Source organism: Gymnoscopelus microlampas (genome assembly GCF_963454915.1).
Source record: "Gymnoscopelus microlampas genome assembly, chromosome: 23".
NCBI classification, from domain to species: Eukaryota; Metazoa; Chordata; class Actinopteri; order Myctophiformes; family Myctophidae; genus Gymnoscopelus; species Gymnoscopelus microlampas.
In genome coordinates, this window is record NC_139960.1 from 2,854,497 (window position 1) to 2,871,066 (window position 16,570).

A 16,570-nucleotide genomic window follows, 5' to 3' on the forward strand; every position below is an offset into this window, starting at 1 on the left:
TTAAGGCAATTGATGGGACTTCGCCATTATATATTAATTCTTTGATGGAATGGAATCCTGGAGCGCATGGGACACGCTCAAATGACTGGCTGACGCTAAAAGTCCCTAGGGTAAAAACTGAACTGGGGAAAACAGCCTTTTGCGTTAGTGCCCCAACTACGTGGAATGACCTACAGCTGAAACTTAAGATCAGTTCGCCCGTAACATATGGTCAATTGAATGTTTTGATTGCAGATCTACCCACAAATGTCTGTAACTGTTTTTAATTTTGTTTTTGTTCTGAATTTGTCATTGATATGAATATTGATGTTGTATTGATGTTGTACTGTGCTGTATCTCGACGACACTGCAAATGAGGGCAACCTCAATGTCTTTCGAGAATAAATAAAGGTTGAATGAATGAAATGAATGAATGGCAACACTGGTTGTAATGCATTATGTATGTGCTATATACAGTACATGCTGTTATTCTGTCTTTCTGTGTATGCAACTTTGTGAAATATATAGAAAAATATAATACTTTTGTGTGTGTGTGTGTGTGTGTGTGTGTGTGTGTGTGTGTGTGTGTGTGTGTGTGTGTGTGTGTGTGTGTGTGTGTGTGTGTGTGTGTGTGTGTGTGTGTGTGTGTGTGTGTGTGTGTGTGTGTGTGTGTGTGTGCGTGCGTTTAGGAGGCGTGTCTGAGTGGAATCAGGGATCTGATCAGTACGTGGATCAGTCAGAGTGTTTACCATGTGGTCTGGCTCAACTGTAAGGCTGCTTATGGATATGAATACCTGTTCACCAACCTGGGAGACACCTTCTACACACAGGTTACACACACACACACGGACACGCACACACACACACACGCACACACACACACACACACACACACACACACACACACACACACACACACACACACACACACACACACACACACACACACACACACACACACACACACACACACACACACACACAACTGTAAGGCTGCTTATGGATATTAACCCTTTAAGACCTGGAACTGTGTCATTTTTAGATTTGAGCTAAAAATCATTATTTTACACTCATGGGCTATTCAAAAATAGCAGATCTACAAGCTCATAGCGCGGCACCGAGTGCCGCGCTACGAGCTTGTAGATCTGCTATTTTTGAAAAATCGTGAAAATGTGTGCAAATCTTTGAATATATATATATTTTTAAAGCTTACATTTTTAACTCCAATCTATCTTTCTGGGGGGTCCCTGGAACAAAATATTTTGATGGGGGTCCGCGGTCAAATACATATCATTTTGGGGGTCCTTGACATGAAAAAGATTGAGCACCACTGATATAGAAACATACGTTTTTCAGAATTCTGTTGAGATTTAGGAGACATGTAGAATCGGCTTCAGGTCTCAATGGGTTAAGACCTTTTTGGGCATTTTAACCGGAAGCCCTAAAGCCGAAAAATTGCAGATCTGTTACGTAGACAGATGGCAGGTTATTTTGTGGACCTGGCATCCTATAGTGTGTATAGTTTCAATGTACAGATTATTATATTTGTTGATATTATACTGTTAGACTGATGCTAGGCTCTTGGTTTACCTGTGTGGGAAATACAGAGCCTAGATCTCCATTTCTATGCATTTGATGCATCACCTCGTGTTGTCCTTGCTTACTCTAAATCGCTCTGGATTAAAGCTATGCTAAATGCCTAAATTGTGTGTGTGTGTGTGTGTGTGTGTGTGTGTGTGTGTGTGTGTGCGTGTGCGTCAGATCCATGTGAAAAGTCTGGCGATGTTTAAGAAGATGCCGGAGATCCTGAGTCACGTGACGGAGGACCGCAACACACAGATACATGCCTGCAGGCACCCTAAGGTCTCACACACACACACACACACACACACACACACACACACACACACACACACACACACACACACACACACACACACACACACACACACACACACACACACACACACACACACACACACACACACACACACACACACACATTCAGATCTCGCATATGTAAGTTACTCTGGATAACGGCATCTGCTAAATGACTAAATTGTACATTATCAATGTGCGTGCGTGCGTGTGTGTGTGTGTGTGTGTGTGTGTGTGTGTGTGTGTGTGTGTGTGTGTGTGTGTGCAGGATGAGGAGTATCTCCGTGGCAACAGGTTGCCGTGTGGCTCGGTGGCTCCAGATGGGACTCCGTATCGCATCATCAGCATCAAACCCTCGACCATGTGGTTCGGAGACCGTAGCAAGATGAGCAACGTGGTCGTCAAGTAAGAGAACACACACACACACACACGCACACATTTTAACACATCGGGTGCCAGCATTTTATAATAACAGATTACGTTCGGTGCCGAAATCTCACCGTTGAGCTGCGCAGCGCTGTTTAAACTGTAGACTCCACGACGTGCATTCCATGAGAAAAAAAAGCATGCCTCCATTTTACCCGATGGTCCTGGCTAACGCCTGGAACGATAACATCGCTCACGCGAGTAACAACGGCGGAGCGATCGTGCACACAAAATGAGTCGTTTTCCCCAGCTTAAAAAGTTTCGGAGTGATAGGGGTTTTAGAGAAGGAAATAGAGCAGAAGCGGATGTGCGCCATGTTTTTTGACACGATGATGCATCTGGCCCATCCTTGTCAGATTCACCGTGGGTGATCCCAAAGCTGCTCCAGCCCCTCCCGTATGGGAAAAAACAAAAAAAACAAAAAGACACCAAACACGGTTCGGACCGTGATCGGCACCAGAGCGCTACTATGTGAAAACACGGTCCAGACCGCGTTCGGCACCCGATGTGTTAATTCCTTTATTTGAGTCCACATTTATAAAATACATTACAAGGTTCCAAATATTTTTCAGTTGCTTCTGATTTGTGTGTGTCCTCCATTGTGTTGCAGGTCTTACCTCAACATTGCAAGTTTAACCCTAATCCTGTTTCTAATTCAAAATTATTCCGAATTTTTCAAACAGTTTTGATATTTTTGAATAGCCAACATGACCCCTGCACTGAACAATCGGCTTCTTTACTTTTTAAATGATTGATTGATTTAGTAATTGATAGGTTATTTTGTGGTAAATGTGCGATACTATACTTGTGAGAAGTGTCCTCGCAAGTATACAAGTACTGTATAGTTGCAGATAACTGTGTTGTCATCAGTATACTGTGTGTGTGTGTGTGTGTGTGTGTGTGTGTGTGTGTGTGTGTGTTCACAGAACAGGATCCAGTTCCTACAGAGCCTGCTTCAGTTTCCACTCCTCTTATGTCGAGGTTTGTCTCATGTATGGATTCTTTACAGTGCTCATTTTATCGACTAAAACTATGAGGAAACATGTTGGTCGTATACCTTTTTACACTGACGAAAACTACATCAAAACTAAGCTATGATGACTGAAACTATGACTAGATATATATATAAGAGATCCAGTAGAAATAAGACTAGTGGAGAAGAGATCCAGTAGAACTAAGACTAGTGGAGAAGAGATCCAGTAGAACTAAGACTCGTGGAGAAGAGATCCAGTAGAATTAAGACTAGTGGAGAAGAGATCCAGTAGAACTAAGACTAGTGGAGAAGAGATCCAGTAGAACTAAGACTAGTGGAGAAGAGATCCAGTAGAACTAAGACTAGTGGAGGAGAGATCCAGTAGAACTAAGACTCGTGGAGAAGAGATCCAGTAGAATTAAGACTAGTGGAGAAGAGATCCAGTAGAACTAAGACTAGTGGAGGAGAGATCCAGTAGAACTAAGACTCGTGGAGAAGAGATCCAGTAGAACTAAGACAAGTCATTTTATGCTTGGTTGCGCTCGGGTGTTGCGCTCTGAAAATATTAAATCTACAAGCTCATAACATGTCTGCCTCACGTTGTGAGCTTGTAGATCTGCTGTTTTTGACACACAGCTAAGTATAAATCAGGCATTACAACACCATCACGGCCTGATAAAATACATTTAGTCGACTAAATCAACTGTAAAACTAGACTAAATCTAGATCAAAATGTGCTGTCAAAATGAACACTGACATGCACTTGTCAGTGCATGTCAACTTGTAGGAATATACTAAAATATTATAACTCAAACATAATTCAGCCTTTTAAAATTAAACGGTCTAACTTGAATGGATGCCACAATATATCAAAGTCCTGTACAACATCTGTACAATGGGGGATATTTCTTCCTGGAAAGATTAATAAATAATGTTTAACACATAATCAAATAATTGCCTCCAGCAGTAATTATTACACATCTACATTATGTGTGTTAGTTAGCTTAAGCTACTGTCTCTTTAATACATTTCTGTTTGAAGCACAATATAACTCGGCTAATTAATTTAATTGAGCATATATGTACATTACTAAGAGGTCATTACAATACGATAAATTACACAAAAATCCCAGTTCAGATTGTATCCATAATTCCATTACTTTCAGTTCAAATGGAATACAAAATGCACCTGTTTATCCATCACTTTATTCATTCATTGATTTGTGATTTAAAATGTATTTTCAGATTAAAGACTTCCTGTCATACCTGCAGCCAATCAACATCCACCCCAGCGTCATTCCGATTGGTCGATCACTTACCGATGTCACAGAGATGTGAGTTCCTATTGGTTGATCACTTACTGATGTCACAGAGATGTGACTTCCTATTGGTCGAACACTTACTGATGTCACAGAGATGTGACTTCCTATTGGTCGAACACTTACTGACATTACAGAGATGTGAACGTCTCTCTCTCTCACATCAGGTTAAAACCCATGTGCAGACAGCAGAGTGAACGAGCAGCATTCGTCTACAAGCCCCTGGGAGTTGTGCTCAAACGCACCAGGATGGAACAGCCTGCATACGGTGAGACACAAACAATTCTTTGAGTGGTGCCAACCACTCCTATATCTGACTTTGTCCGTGTGTCCGTCCGTATGTATCAAAGGCACCACTCTCTTCACACAGGGTGTGATTTTTTTTTAAATAAATTGGCATTTTTACCTTGAGCCGAAAAACAGCAGATCTACAAGCTCGCATACAACTTGGTTCTATTACATGTTATAACTCTTAAATCTAACACTGTGAAAAAAAAAACTATTCTCATTTGGGTGACGTTATACTTAACCTATATATCTCCGTTCTCAAATCTCCATATTTCACTCTCTCTGCGTGTGCGTGCGTGCGTGCGTGCGTGCGTGCGTGCGTGCGTGCGTGCGTGTGCGTGTGCGTGTTGTATATATCAGATTCAGACGGTGATGAAGGGCTGTTTGAAGGACCAGACCTGGCACCAGTCAGGAAGAAGATGTCTCTTAGCCAGGACGTGAAAAAAGATGGTGCTTAAAATACTTACTATTTTGCCTTTTTTCTATATATACAGTGCTGTCATTTCCTGTCCTTGGTCTTGTTTTTTTATCGTCGGGTGGAAACCTCATATGTCCAAAACTGTTTTACTATTCAGGATTCAAATTCAAAAATAGCAAAAGTAACAGATGGACAAGAACAAAAGCGCCACGTTTCAGGCCTTGCAGATCTGCTACTTTTGATGCTTTTGTGTGACGCTGTAGTATGATCAAGTAGGGCGTAAATTTACGAAAAAACACAAAAAGTTAAAATATGGAAATAAGAGGTTTCTGCCTGACAACAACGTGATGTTTTCTGTGTTATTCACCAGTGTGTTGTGTCTCTTGATCCTAGTGAAAGAGCACACTCCTGTGAGAACAGCAGCGCCACCTGCTGCTGTGGAGGTCATTACAGCGAACTCACGTTCCTCTGTAGGAAACTTCATGGACTGCACCGAGTCCAACGATGATGATGATGATGATGATGAAGAGGAGGAGGGGGAGGAACCATTCCTAATTAAAGGTACAGTAAGGCAGTGGTTCTCAAACTTTTTCATTCCAGGGACCCCCATAAGAGAAGATTTTTGGGGCGGTGTAACCACCCCCTATAAGTGAGGTTTGGACACTGACCAATCCTGCACCGTGATTGGCCAATAGTCTACAACGCAGTCTACAATCCTAACCCTTCCACAGTCAATGCAAATCTATACTTTTGCAAAGTCAGCCAATCACATTACAGCTAGTGTCATCACCACTAGCTGTAATGTGATTGGCTGACTTTGCAAATTCAGGACTGTGATTGGCTAGCGAAACACATGTGCAGCCCTATGAATAGCAGTATGGACTTAAAAAAACACATTTTGTTTTTTTTAAGTGAGTCATGTTGTGACCACCGCCCATTTCACACTGGGTGTGATTTTTTATGGCTCTAGCAGTGATTCTCAACCATTTTAATTTCAAGGGCCCCCAGTTTGACATGCATTAGGGCTACAGACCCCCATTTAATGGCATTTATGTCTCTGGGACCCCAATTCATATTGTAAAATCAATGTTAATTTAACTCTGAGAGTGTACAAATGGAACCAAATGCACCCGTTAGGGTCCATTTGGTTCCATTTGTACACTCTCAGAGTTACAGACCCACAAGGGTCCATTTGGTTCCTATCCATCATTTAGCTGGGAACCCCCTCAAGTACCCCTGGGGGTCCCCGGACCCCACTTTGAGAACCAACGCAGTAAGGGATTCTTTTTGTTTTGTTTGTTTGTTAAAATGAGTGTTAACCACTCGAACCCCAGCATCCATATTCTGGGAGGAACGTTAGCCCAAAAAAATTGCAAAAACTACAATCTCACGAGAGCTTGTAGATCGGCAAGTATAAAAAATATATATAAAGAATTAAGAAGTAGTGAAAATAGCAGATCTACGAGCTTGTAGCTCGCCTATTTTCACTAGTTTGGTTGCCGGGGAGAAATATTGGGTCTTGAGCTAAACCGTTTGGGAAGCACTACAGTAGATTATACATTTAACTTTTTGGTTTTTACCAAAAAACGAAATGACCAAAACGATACCTTTTTAAACACGTAGGAGAACACGGAACCAAAGAGAAAGAAGAGGAAGAACAAACGACTGAAACGAACGGAGGAGAAGAAGAGAGGGATGAAGGAGAAGAAAGAGAAAACGAGAAGAACAGCAGCGAGATGGATGATGATGGGAAGGAAGTAGGTGTCTCTCCTAGCCCCGCCCCTACTCCCAGGTGGGAGGAGTTCTTCACCGCGGAGACGCTGACAGACAGCCAGAACAGCCTATCGCAATCCTGCGGCTCCGTCGCAAGCCCCTCCCCTTCCAAAATGACCGGCTCTCAAACGCCCGAGCTGTTCAGCGATGACGGGGAAGAGGGGGAGGCGCTATTAGAAATTAAAGGTACAGTAAGGGATTTTTTTTGTTTAGTTTTGTTAAAATAAGTGTTAACCCATGGAACTGTGTCATTTTTTTATTTGAGCTAAAAAGCATTATTTTACACTTTGGGCTATTCAAAAATAGCAGAACTACAAGCTCATAGCGCGGCACCGAGTGCCGCGCTATGAGCTTGTAGATCTGCTATTTTTGAAAAATCGTGAAAATGTGTGCAAATCTTTGAATATATATATTTTTAAAGCGAACATTTTTAACTCAAATCTTTGCTTCTGGGGGGTCCCTGGAACAAGATATTTTGATGGGGGTCCGCGGCCAAATACATATCATTTTGGGGGTCCTTGACATGAAAAAGATTGAGCACCACTGATATAGAAACATACGTTTTTCAGAAAACTGTTGAGATTTAGGAGACATGTAGAATCGGCTTCAGGTCTCAATGGGTTAACCCACTAAGACCTGAGGCCGATTCTACAAATGTCTTCAGTTTTTTTAAACTTGTGTTGCCATAGACGGGTTTCATGTTTGTAAACATTGAGAGGATATGACCGCGCAGAGGAGGGGGTAAGCCAACTAAGCCTATAGAGGGCGCCATTACCCGCAGCAGCTCTGGTCAAATGTCCATTCATAAAAGAAATGATCTTCACCGGGTTTAATGAAAGTAGATTAAATTATGCAGTTTGTAATACCTTGTTTACTCAATAAAAATGATTTGTTGGAAGTTGGATCTGTTTGTATATAATAGCAGCATTATGCCTATTATGCCTATAATAGCAGAATTATGGCTAGCTAACTCCCGAATATAACAGAGTGAACGGCGCAACAATTCGTTTCCCCCAGGCATGCGCAGATTGCGCATTCTGCTCTGTGATGACGTCGCGCGGAAATCCGTCTATACAGACAAACCTTTTCATGTCAAGGACCCCCAAAATTAGATGTATTTGGCCGCGTACACCCCCCATCTCAAGATGTGTTGTTCCAATGACCCCCAGAAGCAAAGATTTGAGTAAAATAATTTTGCTTTAAACATATATATTCAAAGATTTGCACAAATGTTCACAATTCACAAATAGCAGATCTACAACCTCATAGTGCGGCACAAAGTGACGCTATATGAGCTTATATTGTATATTGTATATCTACTATTTTTGAATAGCCAATTGTATAGAATAATGGTTAAAGTGGTTAAAATGACACAGATGCCTTCATGGTTTAAATGCGTTAAAGGAGCACTTCACCCGATTTCAACCTTATCTTCATATAATCGGTCCTCACTAATGCTCATTATAAGATCATCATTTCTGTCTTCTCACTCTGTGTCTCATTGGTGGGCTGTGGACAGTTCAGAAACCTGCCTACCAGTGACATCATCGATGGGGATTCAAAATGTATAGAAACTACAGCATTTCTCTTCCTGGAAAGTTAGCATGCTGGAATGGAAGCAAAAATAAATACAAGTTTGAAATCATGTTTGCACTGACCAAACTTGCCTATTGATGATGTCACTGGTAGGCAGGTTTCTGAACTGTCCACAGCCCTCCTCTGAGACACAGAGTGACTAGACAGAAAATTAGTGAGGACCAATTATATGGACATAAGGTTGAAAATGCGTGAAGTGATCCTTTAAATAGCTTAAATGATCATTATCAGAATATTAGAGCTATAACTGTTATCCAAAACAAATCACTTACCGTTATATTTTTAAACCTGTAGGAGAACAGGAGACAAAAGAGGAAGAAGAGGAAGAAGAATGGAAAGCATGCGGCTCCCACACAAGCCACTCCCCTTCCAGGATGTCAGGCTCTCAGACCCCGGACCTGTTCAGCGAGGATGAAAAGGACGACTTAGCAGACAAAGATAAGGTCGTCATAGTCTTCATTGTGTTTCTTATTTTCATTTCGTTTTTGTTTTCAATTTCAGTTTTAATAAGCATAAATAGCAGCCTCTGCTGGTCATTACCGTCACTGCAGGCCGTTCGTTTATTCCTGCGTTACCCAGAATTCCATTTGTTTTCACCGGAACACGGAAGCGTTTCATAAAGCGTTCTTTTAATTGTTTTATACTATCTGTGGATCGTTTCTCTTAGCCAGTGGAGCGTTAGTTACCGTGAGCTGTGTTTTCTTTTTCTGTTGTTTTTCGATCTTCAAATCCTACAATCTCTTAACACATTGAATGCCTAAAACGAATTAACTCGTTTTTAGCTTTTCATCACTTGAGTGCCAAGATCTGCTAAAAACGAGTTAACTCGTTTTTAGTAAAAAATTAATTTTTCAAAAATGTTCAAATTTTTTTTTTTTTTTTTTTACTTTTTTTTTTTTTTATTTGACCCAAAGACCAAGGAGATATGAATTTTCGAAGATCTTTACTCTCATCCACTTCCTTGTTAACTTAAAACTTTAAAATTTTGTATCTCGGCTCCTGAGTACTTTTTTTTTTTCCATTGAAAAATCTCTGGCATGAATAATAATAGGCAGTGAAAATAATTCAGGCAGTCAATGTGTTAAAAACAGCTTGAGATTCCTTTTTGTTATTAGCGCGATAGTTCCTGGCCAAACAGGAAACCGGTGCGGTAGTTCCTGGCCAAACAGGAAACCGGTGCATTTCCTTTTCCGTTTTCCGGCCGGATGACGTCATTTTCACGGGAAAGGCTCACCGAGCCACCTTTTCAATAGAAATTATAATAGAAAAGGCTTTCGGGGGTGAAATTCATGGAGTGGGTGTTGTGAAACATTTGCCACTCACAAAAGATATACAATTTAACTTTAGTTTTGTTGAAAAGGTTACCTAGTATTACTTTAAGGCCACGGACCCCACAACTTAGAGTCATGTACCTGTCAGGGTCCATTTGGTTCCATTTATACACTCAGAGTTACAGATCTGTAAGGGTCCATTTTGTTCCATTTGTGCACTCAGAGTTACTGAAGTATTTTAGTTTGTATTTTGTGGAAAATTCGTAGTTCTAGTTTAGTTCTTATTAGTTCTAGTGTTGGTTGGAGGCGAGATTCAACAAGCTTAGAAAAACAGTGAAACATGGCGATCTACAAGCTCACAACGTATCACTTCTAGTTTGTAGTCATTGGGTTTCGTCTTTGTTAACTATGATAACCTTGCTTACTTTCTCTCAACTCCGCCTCTCTTGTCCAATCAGGCCTCTTCGGATCAGGACGCGCCCGTGACTGCCGCGCTCGTCGACCAATCGGAGCAGCGGTTGGGGCGGGAACAAGGAGAGCTCGCCGCGTACGACGGGCCGCGTCAGAGGGAGGAGGAGATTGGCAGCCAGAGCGTCCAATCGGAAGAAGAGCTGTCGGCGTCGCAGGCGTCATCGGACTTTGACATTCCGTGCACGCCGGAGTCCCAAGCCCCGCCCATAGAGGAACTGGCAAAAATCTACAGGAAGTTGGCGTCCGGAGAGGAAGTAGTCGTTAGGAAAGGAAGTCAGGGTTCCACGTGACGGTGATTCTCAAAGTGTGGCCATGGGGACCCCACACCTGTTGAAATCCTTTGAAATATTGTAGGAAATGGAACAAAACCATTGAGAGACAAGGCAACACACAGTGAGACAGTCTGTCAGAGTTTGACAGACTGGCATAAATGTTTACACATACATACACAGGGACGTGCACAGATAGACTCTACGTGGTGCTAGAGCACCTGCCCTTTGTCCTCTTGACCAGAAGTGCCCTTTTTTTCCCAGTTTACAGCAGGGGTCTTCAACAGAGGGTCCGGGACCCCTAGGGGGTCCTCAGAGTTACTACAGGGGGTCCGCCAAATCTTTATGTGATATGATTTTTCTTTTTACCATAACCACTCGAAACCTAGCATCCCTTTTCTGAGGAGAACTTTAGCCAAAAATAGCAGATCTACAAGCTCACAACGCCTCGCACTGCGAGGCGTTGTGGGCTTGTAGATCGGCTATTTTTGGCAAAGAGGTATAGGTGTAGAGGGAAAAAAAGAGCAGACCAAGTAAAAAAAAAGAAAGTATAATTTACTTGAGCACCCGCCCCTCAAAATGTCTGTGCACGCCACTGTACATACACAGCGTTCTCTGAAAGAACGGTTCTTTGTTGCAGGTGTTTCTATAAAGAACGTTGTTTTTTTGTTACAGGGGGGGTGTTTCTATGAAGAACGGTTCTTTGTGCTATAAAGTTAAGTTCATTATGGTCATGGTTTTGTAGTCTCTCTCTGACGTGATGTCAAACGACCTTATAGTTGTTGTCATTCACACCAATTTGAAGAGCAGGCCAAGTTGATGACATCACGGTGTGATGTCACGGACTGTACCAAGGTCGTTTATATGTACATTATGTTGATTATCCTGATTTATTTATTTTCAGTGTATCTGTATTATTTTTTGTATTTGTTGACGTTCTAGGTATTGAGTCAAATAACAACACTCTCCAGTGTGTTAGTTCAGTTAGTGATGGACATCTCCTCATTTAAACCTAATGGTTCAGTTTGATCTTTGGTAAAAGGAAAATAAACCTTACACATGACAAGTGGTAAGTATAAATGTTCTTGTTGTTTTCTCGTTGACATATTTTATTGCCTTTTATAATAAAATAAAGTGTAAAAAAAAAAAGAGCCTTGTAGGCCCTGAACAGTGTTTGTGGCAGGTTTGGTGTGGATTGGAGTAATGCTGTGCCCTCGGATGTTAGGTTTGTGACGTCCACCGTCGGCCCACCTACCTCACTCTCTAGGCAACTTTAATATACTTATTAGGCTACTTTATTGTTTTATGTATTATATGTGTAGGCTTGTTTCTCTGTCAGGCTTCTCAAAACTAATAGGCTCTATGCACAGCAGCCATATTGGGAATTAATTGGGCCTCTTCTTACTTCCTTCACAGGTGTTACCAATGATACTAATTAAGGCTCTGTTCCATTTAGTGTGGCATAGTGGTTGTCTTATTTTCAAGGACCCCCATAACTCTGAGAGTGTACAAATGGAACCAAATGGACCCTCACAGGTCCATTTGGTTCCATTTGTACACTCTCAGAGTTACACACCCACCATAAGGGGCCATTTGGGGACCAAAATGGAGTGTTTCTAGTGAGCCAACATGCACAATATCAGCACCCTGACCAGAATGGAACAGAGCCTTCGTTAGTATCATTGGTAACACCTGTGAAGGAAGTAAGAGAGAGGCCCAATTTCTTTCCAATATGGCTGCTGTGCATAGAGCCTATTGGCGCTAGAGTGGGATTAATGAGGTAGAATCAATGCATTGTGAAAATTAACCCGTTTCTGATCTTTTCTTCTAGAAACCGTATTACAGTGTGTCCAAATGGAACCAAATGTTTGGACATGTAAGGGGCCATTTGGTTCCTAACTATCAATAATTTAACTGAGGACCCCCTGGAAACCCCCCCAAGGACCCCTGGAGTTCCCCAGGCCCCACGGTGTGAACCACTGGCAGTAGGCCTACGTTGACATACAGTAGGCCCATTTTTATGATCTTTGGTATGACCAGGCCGGGGAATCGAACACCTACCTCCCAAACTCAAGGCAGATATTCTAACCACAAGGGCACTTGGAACTGCTGAATATATTGCACGATCTACAGTTCTCATAGTAGAATAGGCTCTATGCACAGCAGCCATATTGGAAACAAATTGGGCCTCTTCTTACTTCCTTCACAGGTGTTACCAATGATACTAATGAAGGCTCTGTTCAGGGTGCTGATATTGTGCATGTTGGCTCACTGGAAACACTCCATTTTGGTTCCCAAATGGCCCCTTATGGTGGGTGTGTAACTCTGAGAGTGTACAAATGGAACCATTTGGTTCCATTTGTACACTCTCAGAGTTATGGGGGTCCTTGAAAATAAGAGACCACTGTGCCACACTGAATGGAACAGAGCCTTAATTAGTATTATATTGGTAACACCTGTGAAGGAAGAAAGGAAGCGGCCCAATTCATTCCCAATATGGCTGCTGTGCATAGAGCCTATTCTTGCAGTTGCAAGTGAAACAAATAAAGCATGATCTAAGCTGACACACATTGACTCATCATGAAAGTGATGTAAACCCCCCTACGGAATACACTGCTTGCTTTTAATTCAGTCCTAGTTTGAGCCCATAAGCACCAAACCACAAATAGCTCAACGTTCATGGCATATCAACAGTCATTTCTTACTGAATGCACCTGTGTATGACACCTGCGTCCTATATTTGTACTTTGGTGACACACTGCTTTAGTCTGTTGATTCCTTTGTTATTGAGCAAGATTGCATCAGAGGTTTGTTTCTTGTAACAGAAATAGGGCTGAAATAGTGAATATTGTTGCTTTCAGTCGGAAACCTAGTTTTGTGAATGTTTATTATTTTTTATTTATTTTTCCAATCGATTTGAGTTGACATGATTATGACCAGCAGGTGCCATGTCCGCTTATTATACGTGACTTTGCGCTTGTTTTTATGTTTAGTCGCTTGTCAATATTGGTAGTTGCGGGTTGCATTTTATTTGGGGCTTGTTTCTCAAGTGTGATTGTTTCCCAATGCTGTTAAACCAGTGGTTCTGAAATATTTTCATGGCAAGAACCTCCAGAATATGTTTATCCGGCCCACCATCTGAACATATTTTGTGCCAGGGCCCACCATACAAGATTTGTGTTGTTAAAATGTTTAAAAGATATTCCAAGATCACCCCAAAAAGAATGTATTTTTTTTTTATTACAAGATTCTTTTGAAAATAGCAGATCTACAAGCTCACATCAAAATCTGGCAACACTGGATATAACTTGAGGTTCTTCACCTTCTGTAGGCGAAGACTGATGTACACTGGTGGAATGAATGGACTAAATGGTGGTCCTGATGAGATACTGTAGTACCCAGCTGGTTAACCACATGAACCCTAGCATCCCTATTCTGGCACCAACATTCAGAAGATCTACACGCTCGCTTGTAGATCTGCTATTTTCAATTAATATATTTAGGGGATGAAACCTGATGTTTTTGTATACCTCATGTGCTGAGTACAACACCCTTTCTTTCTTTCTTTTTAATGAGTAATTTCTTGGGCATTTCTGAGCCTTTATTTGATAGGTACCATGGAGAAGCAGGAAACAAAGGGAGAGAATAGGGGAGCAACCTGCAGCAAATGGCCCGTCCGCCCCGGGAATCGAACCGGGGACTCTCTGTCACAGTGGTTCCCAAACTTTTTAGCTCAAGACCCAAAAGAGAAATTGCCCGGGACCCAAACTAGTGAGAATAGTGACCCAAACAAGCTCATTGTGAGCTTGTAGATCGTCTATTTGCACTCCTTAAAAGTAAAATCTGTTTAATTTATGGATTTTCTTAAAAAAAAAAAAGATTGTCTCTGCCAGGGCCAAGGCATAGCCGAGACTAGGTTTTGCACCCCGTCCGTCCGTTCCTCTGTGATCAGCTAATCTCCGGCACCGTTGGCTTGATCGCAGCGGAACTATGGACACACACTCCCTGGATGCCAGAGCTGAACCTCTGACCCAAAGTTTTCACATGGGCCTGTTATAGCGCCACCAGGAGGCCGATTTTTGCAAAAAAAAAATTATTGACAGTACTACTACAACTTTTGTCCAAAAATCACGCAAATCGGTACACAGTATCTTGATTGGTTAAGATTGCCTCAGATCAAATGTACACAACGTGCAATTTACGTGAAATTTTGCACGCGCATTCCCACTAGGCCGGGGAAGAAAAGCCACTTGAAATATTTCAATTCAGCCTCATGGTGGCGCTATAACAGGCCAATTCGTGTTTTTACCTTTAACTGCACCGATCTGTGTAAAACTTTGTATGCGCACTCCTTAGAGGCCAAGGAAAAAAACCTTTGCCCTCCATTTTTCACACCTGCCTTTGCAGATATAGGAGTTTATGTCATGTTTCTGGACATTATTTCCAACCTCTGGACATTCATGGCGTTCTTAGTTTTGTCTTTGTTCTTCAGTCTTTGGACATTTAGTTACATCATCTGTTCATCATGTCCCTTGTTTGGTTTGGCTTTAGTCTTGTTTTCCTGGTTAGTTGTGTGTTATGTAAAGTATTTTTATATGTTCTGCCTAGTTTCTGTGGTTCTATGTTAAGTTTGTGTTTTGGTCTTACAGTTTTGCACTAGTTTCCCCAGGTGTTGTGTATCTTATGATCCTGTGATTTGTCAGTGTTTTCCACCTGTGTTCTGTTGACTTGAGCACCTCTGTCTAGATGTAACCCCTGCGTTCAAATCCATAAGATTCAACCATAATTCCCTCAAACAAACCGAAAAAAAGACATTGAAAAAACGCCAACAGCAAACACAGCGTGAGTCATGACACAGTACGGTCAAAACCGTGTGTGTGTGTGTGTGTGTGTGTGTGTGTGTGTGTGTGTGTGTGTGCTGGAGATCAGCTAATTTCACAGTTTTATTTAGAAAATGATAATAATGAAAAAAGAAACGGATTTGGACGTACAAGGTTTCCGCCTGACGGTGATGTTATGTTGTCCTTACTTACGTATCTCACTTCCTGTATATTGTGTATGCGCGTGTGTGTGTGTGTGTGTGTGTGTGTGTGTGTGTGTGTGTGTGTGTGTGTGTGTGTAAAACAAAAAAACAAAGAAACAAAGCAATAAATCAGAAGCAAAGTCCACACACACACACACAACCAGGTGTGTCATGTTGCATTATTAGAGTGACAGTTTGTTCAAGCTCAATTTTGACTCGACGCTGGAAAGAGAAGAACCTGCCTAGTAAGAGTAAGAGTTTATATATATCTGTTTTAATGTTTTGTGTTTGTTATGGGGGGGGGGGGGGGGGTGTACAGTCAGATCTGGTGGTGGTGGGGGCAGTCAGCAAATTCTTGAAATTAGATTATTGTTATTATAAAAAAAAGAAAATAATTTGAAATAGTGAAAATGTATTATTTGTAAAGCAAAATGGCAATACTAAGGTGTGAATGGCCATCCCGCTGCGGTGAAGGTGATGCAAATTGTCGCTTTGGCACTGTTCCTGCCAAAGGAGTGCTTAGATTCAACTTTATTGGCTCGGAGACTCATTCTAATTAATTGGAAATCACCTACTTCCCCCTCACACAGACATCTTGTATTGTCTAAAATTAGAAAAGATAAGATTCTCATTGAATGGCTCCTCCAGTAGGTTTGAGAAAGTATGGGGTCCATTCTTTCAATTTGTGCGGAATTTGAATCCATCTCTGATCAGGGATACAGATATATGAGGTCTGGTGGAGCATTGATATGTTGGGTTTGCTGTGGTGGGGCGGTGCTGTAAAGCGGATTTTGAATGTGATGTGGATATGTATTGTTTGACTGGTATTTTTGTTTTGTTTTTGTCTTGTTCGGTCTGTGTTTGTTTATATATCCTTTTATATGTTT

The 16,570-nt window shown here is 41.6% G+C and overlaps 2 protein-coding genes across 2 annotated transcripts in view; one reads left to right on the forward strand and one right to left on the reverse strand.

Moving 5' to 3' along the window:
- Nucleotides 1–10,964, forward strand: part of dclre1c (DNA cross-link repair 1C, PSO2 homolog) — a 16,319-nt gene extending 5,355 nt beyond the window's left edge. The window contains exons 8-18 of the mRNA XM_084050056.1: nucleotides 669–809; nucleotides 1,741–1,842; nucleotides 2,126–2,262; nucleotides 3,210–3,264; nucleotides 4,501–4,589; nucleotides 4,742–4,842; nucleotides 5,223–5,312; nucleotides 5,674–5,841; nucleotides 6,904–7,239; nucleotides 8,944–9,092; nucleotides 10,379–10,964. Coding sequence (XP_083906182.1) covers nucleotides 669–809; nucleotides 1,741–1,842; nucleotides 2,126–2,262; nucleotides 3,210–3,264; nucleotides 4,501–4,589; nucleotides 4,742–4,842; nucleotides 5,223–5,312; nucleotides 5,674–5,841; nucleotides 6,904–7,239; nucleotides 8,944–9,092; nucleotides 10,379–10,681 — 1,671 coding nt within the window. The 3' untranslated portion in view covers nucleotides 10,682–10,964. The remainder of the gene's footprint in view (nucleotides 1–668; nucleotides 810–1,740; nucleotides 1,843–2,125; nucleotides 2,263–3,209; nucleotides 3,265–4,500; nucleotides 4,590–4,741; nucleotides 4,843–5,222; nucleotides 5,313–5,673; nucleotides 5,842–6,903; nucleotides 7,240–8,943; nucleotides 9,093–10,378) is intronic.
- il17rel (interleukin 17 receptor E-like) overlaps nucleotides 1–16,570 on the reverse strand; it is a 448,078-nt gene that overhangs the window by 151,684 nt on the left and 279,824 nt on the right. The gene's annotated exons all lie outside the window — the stretch shown is intronic.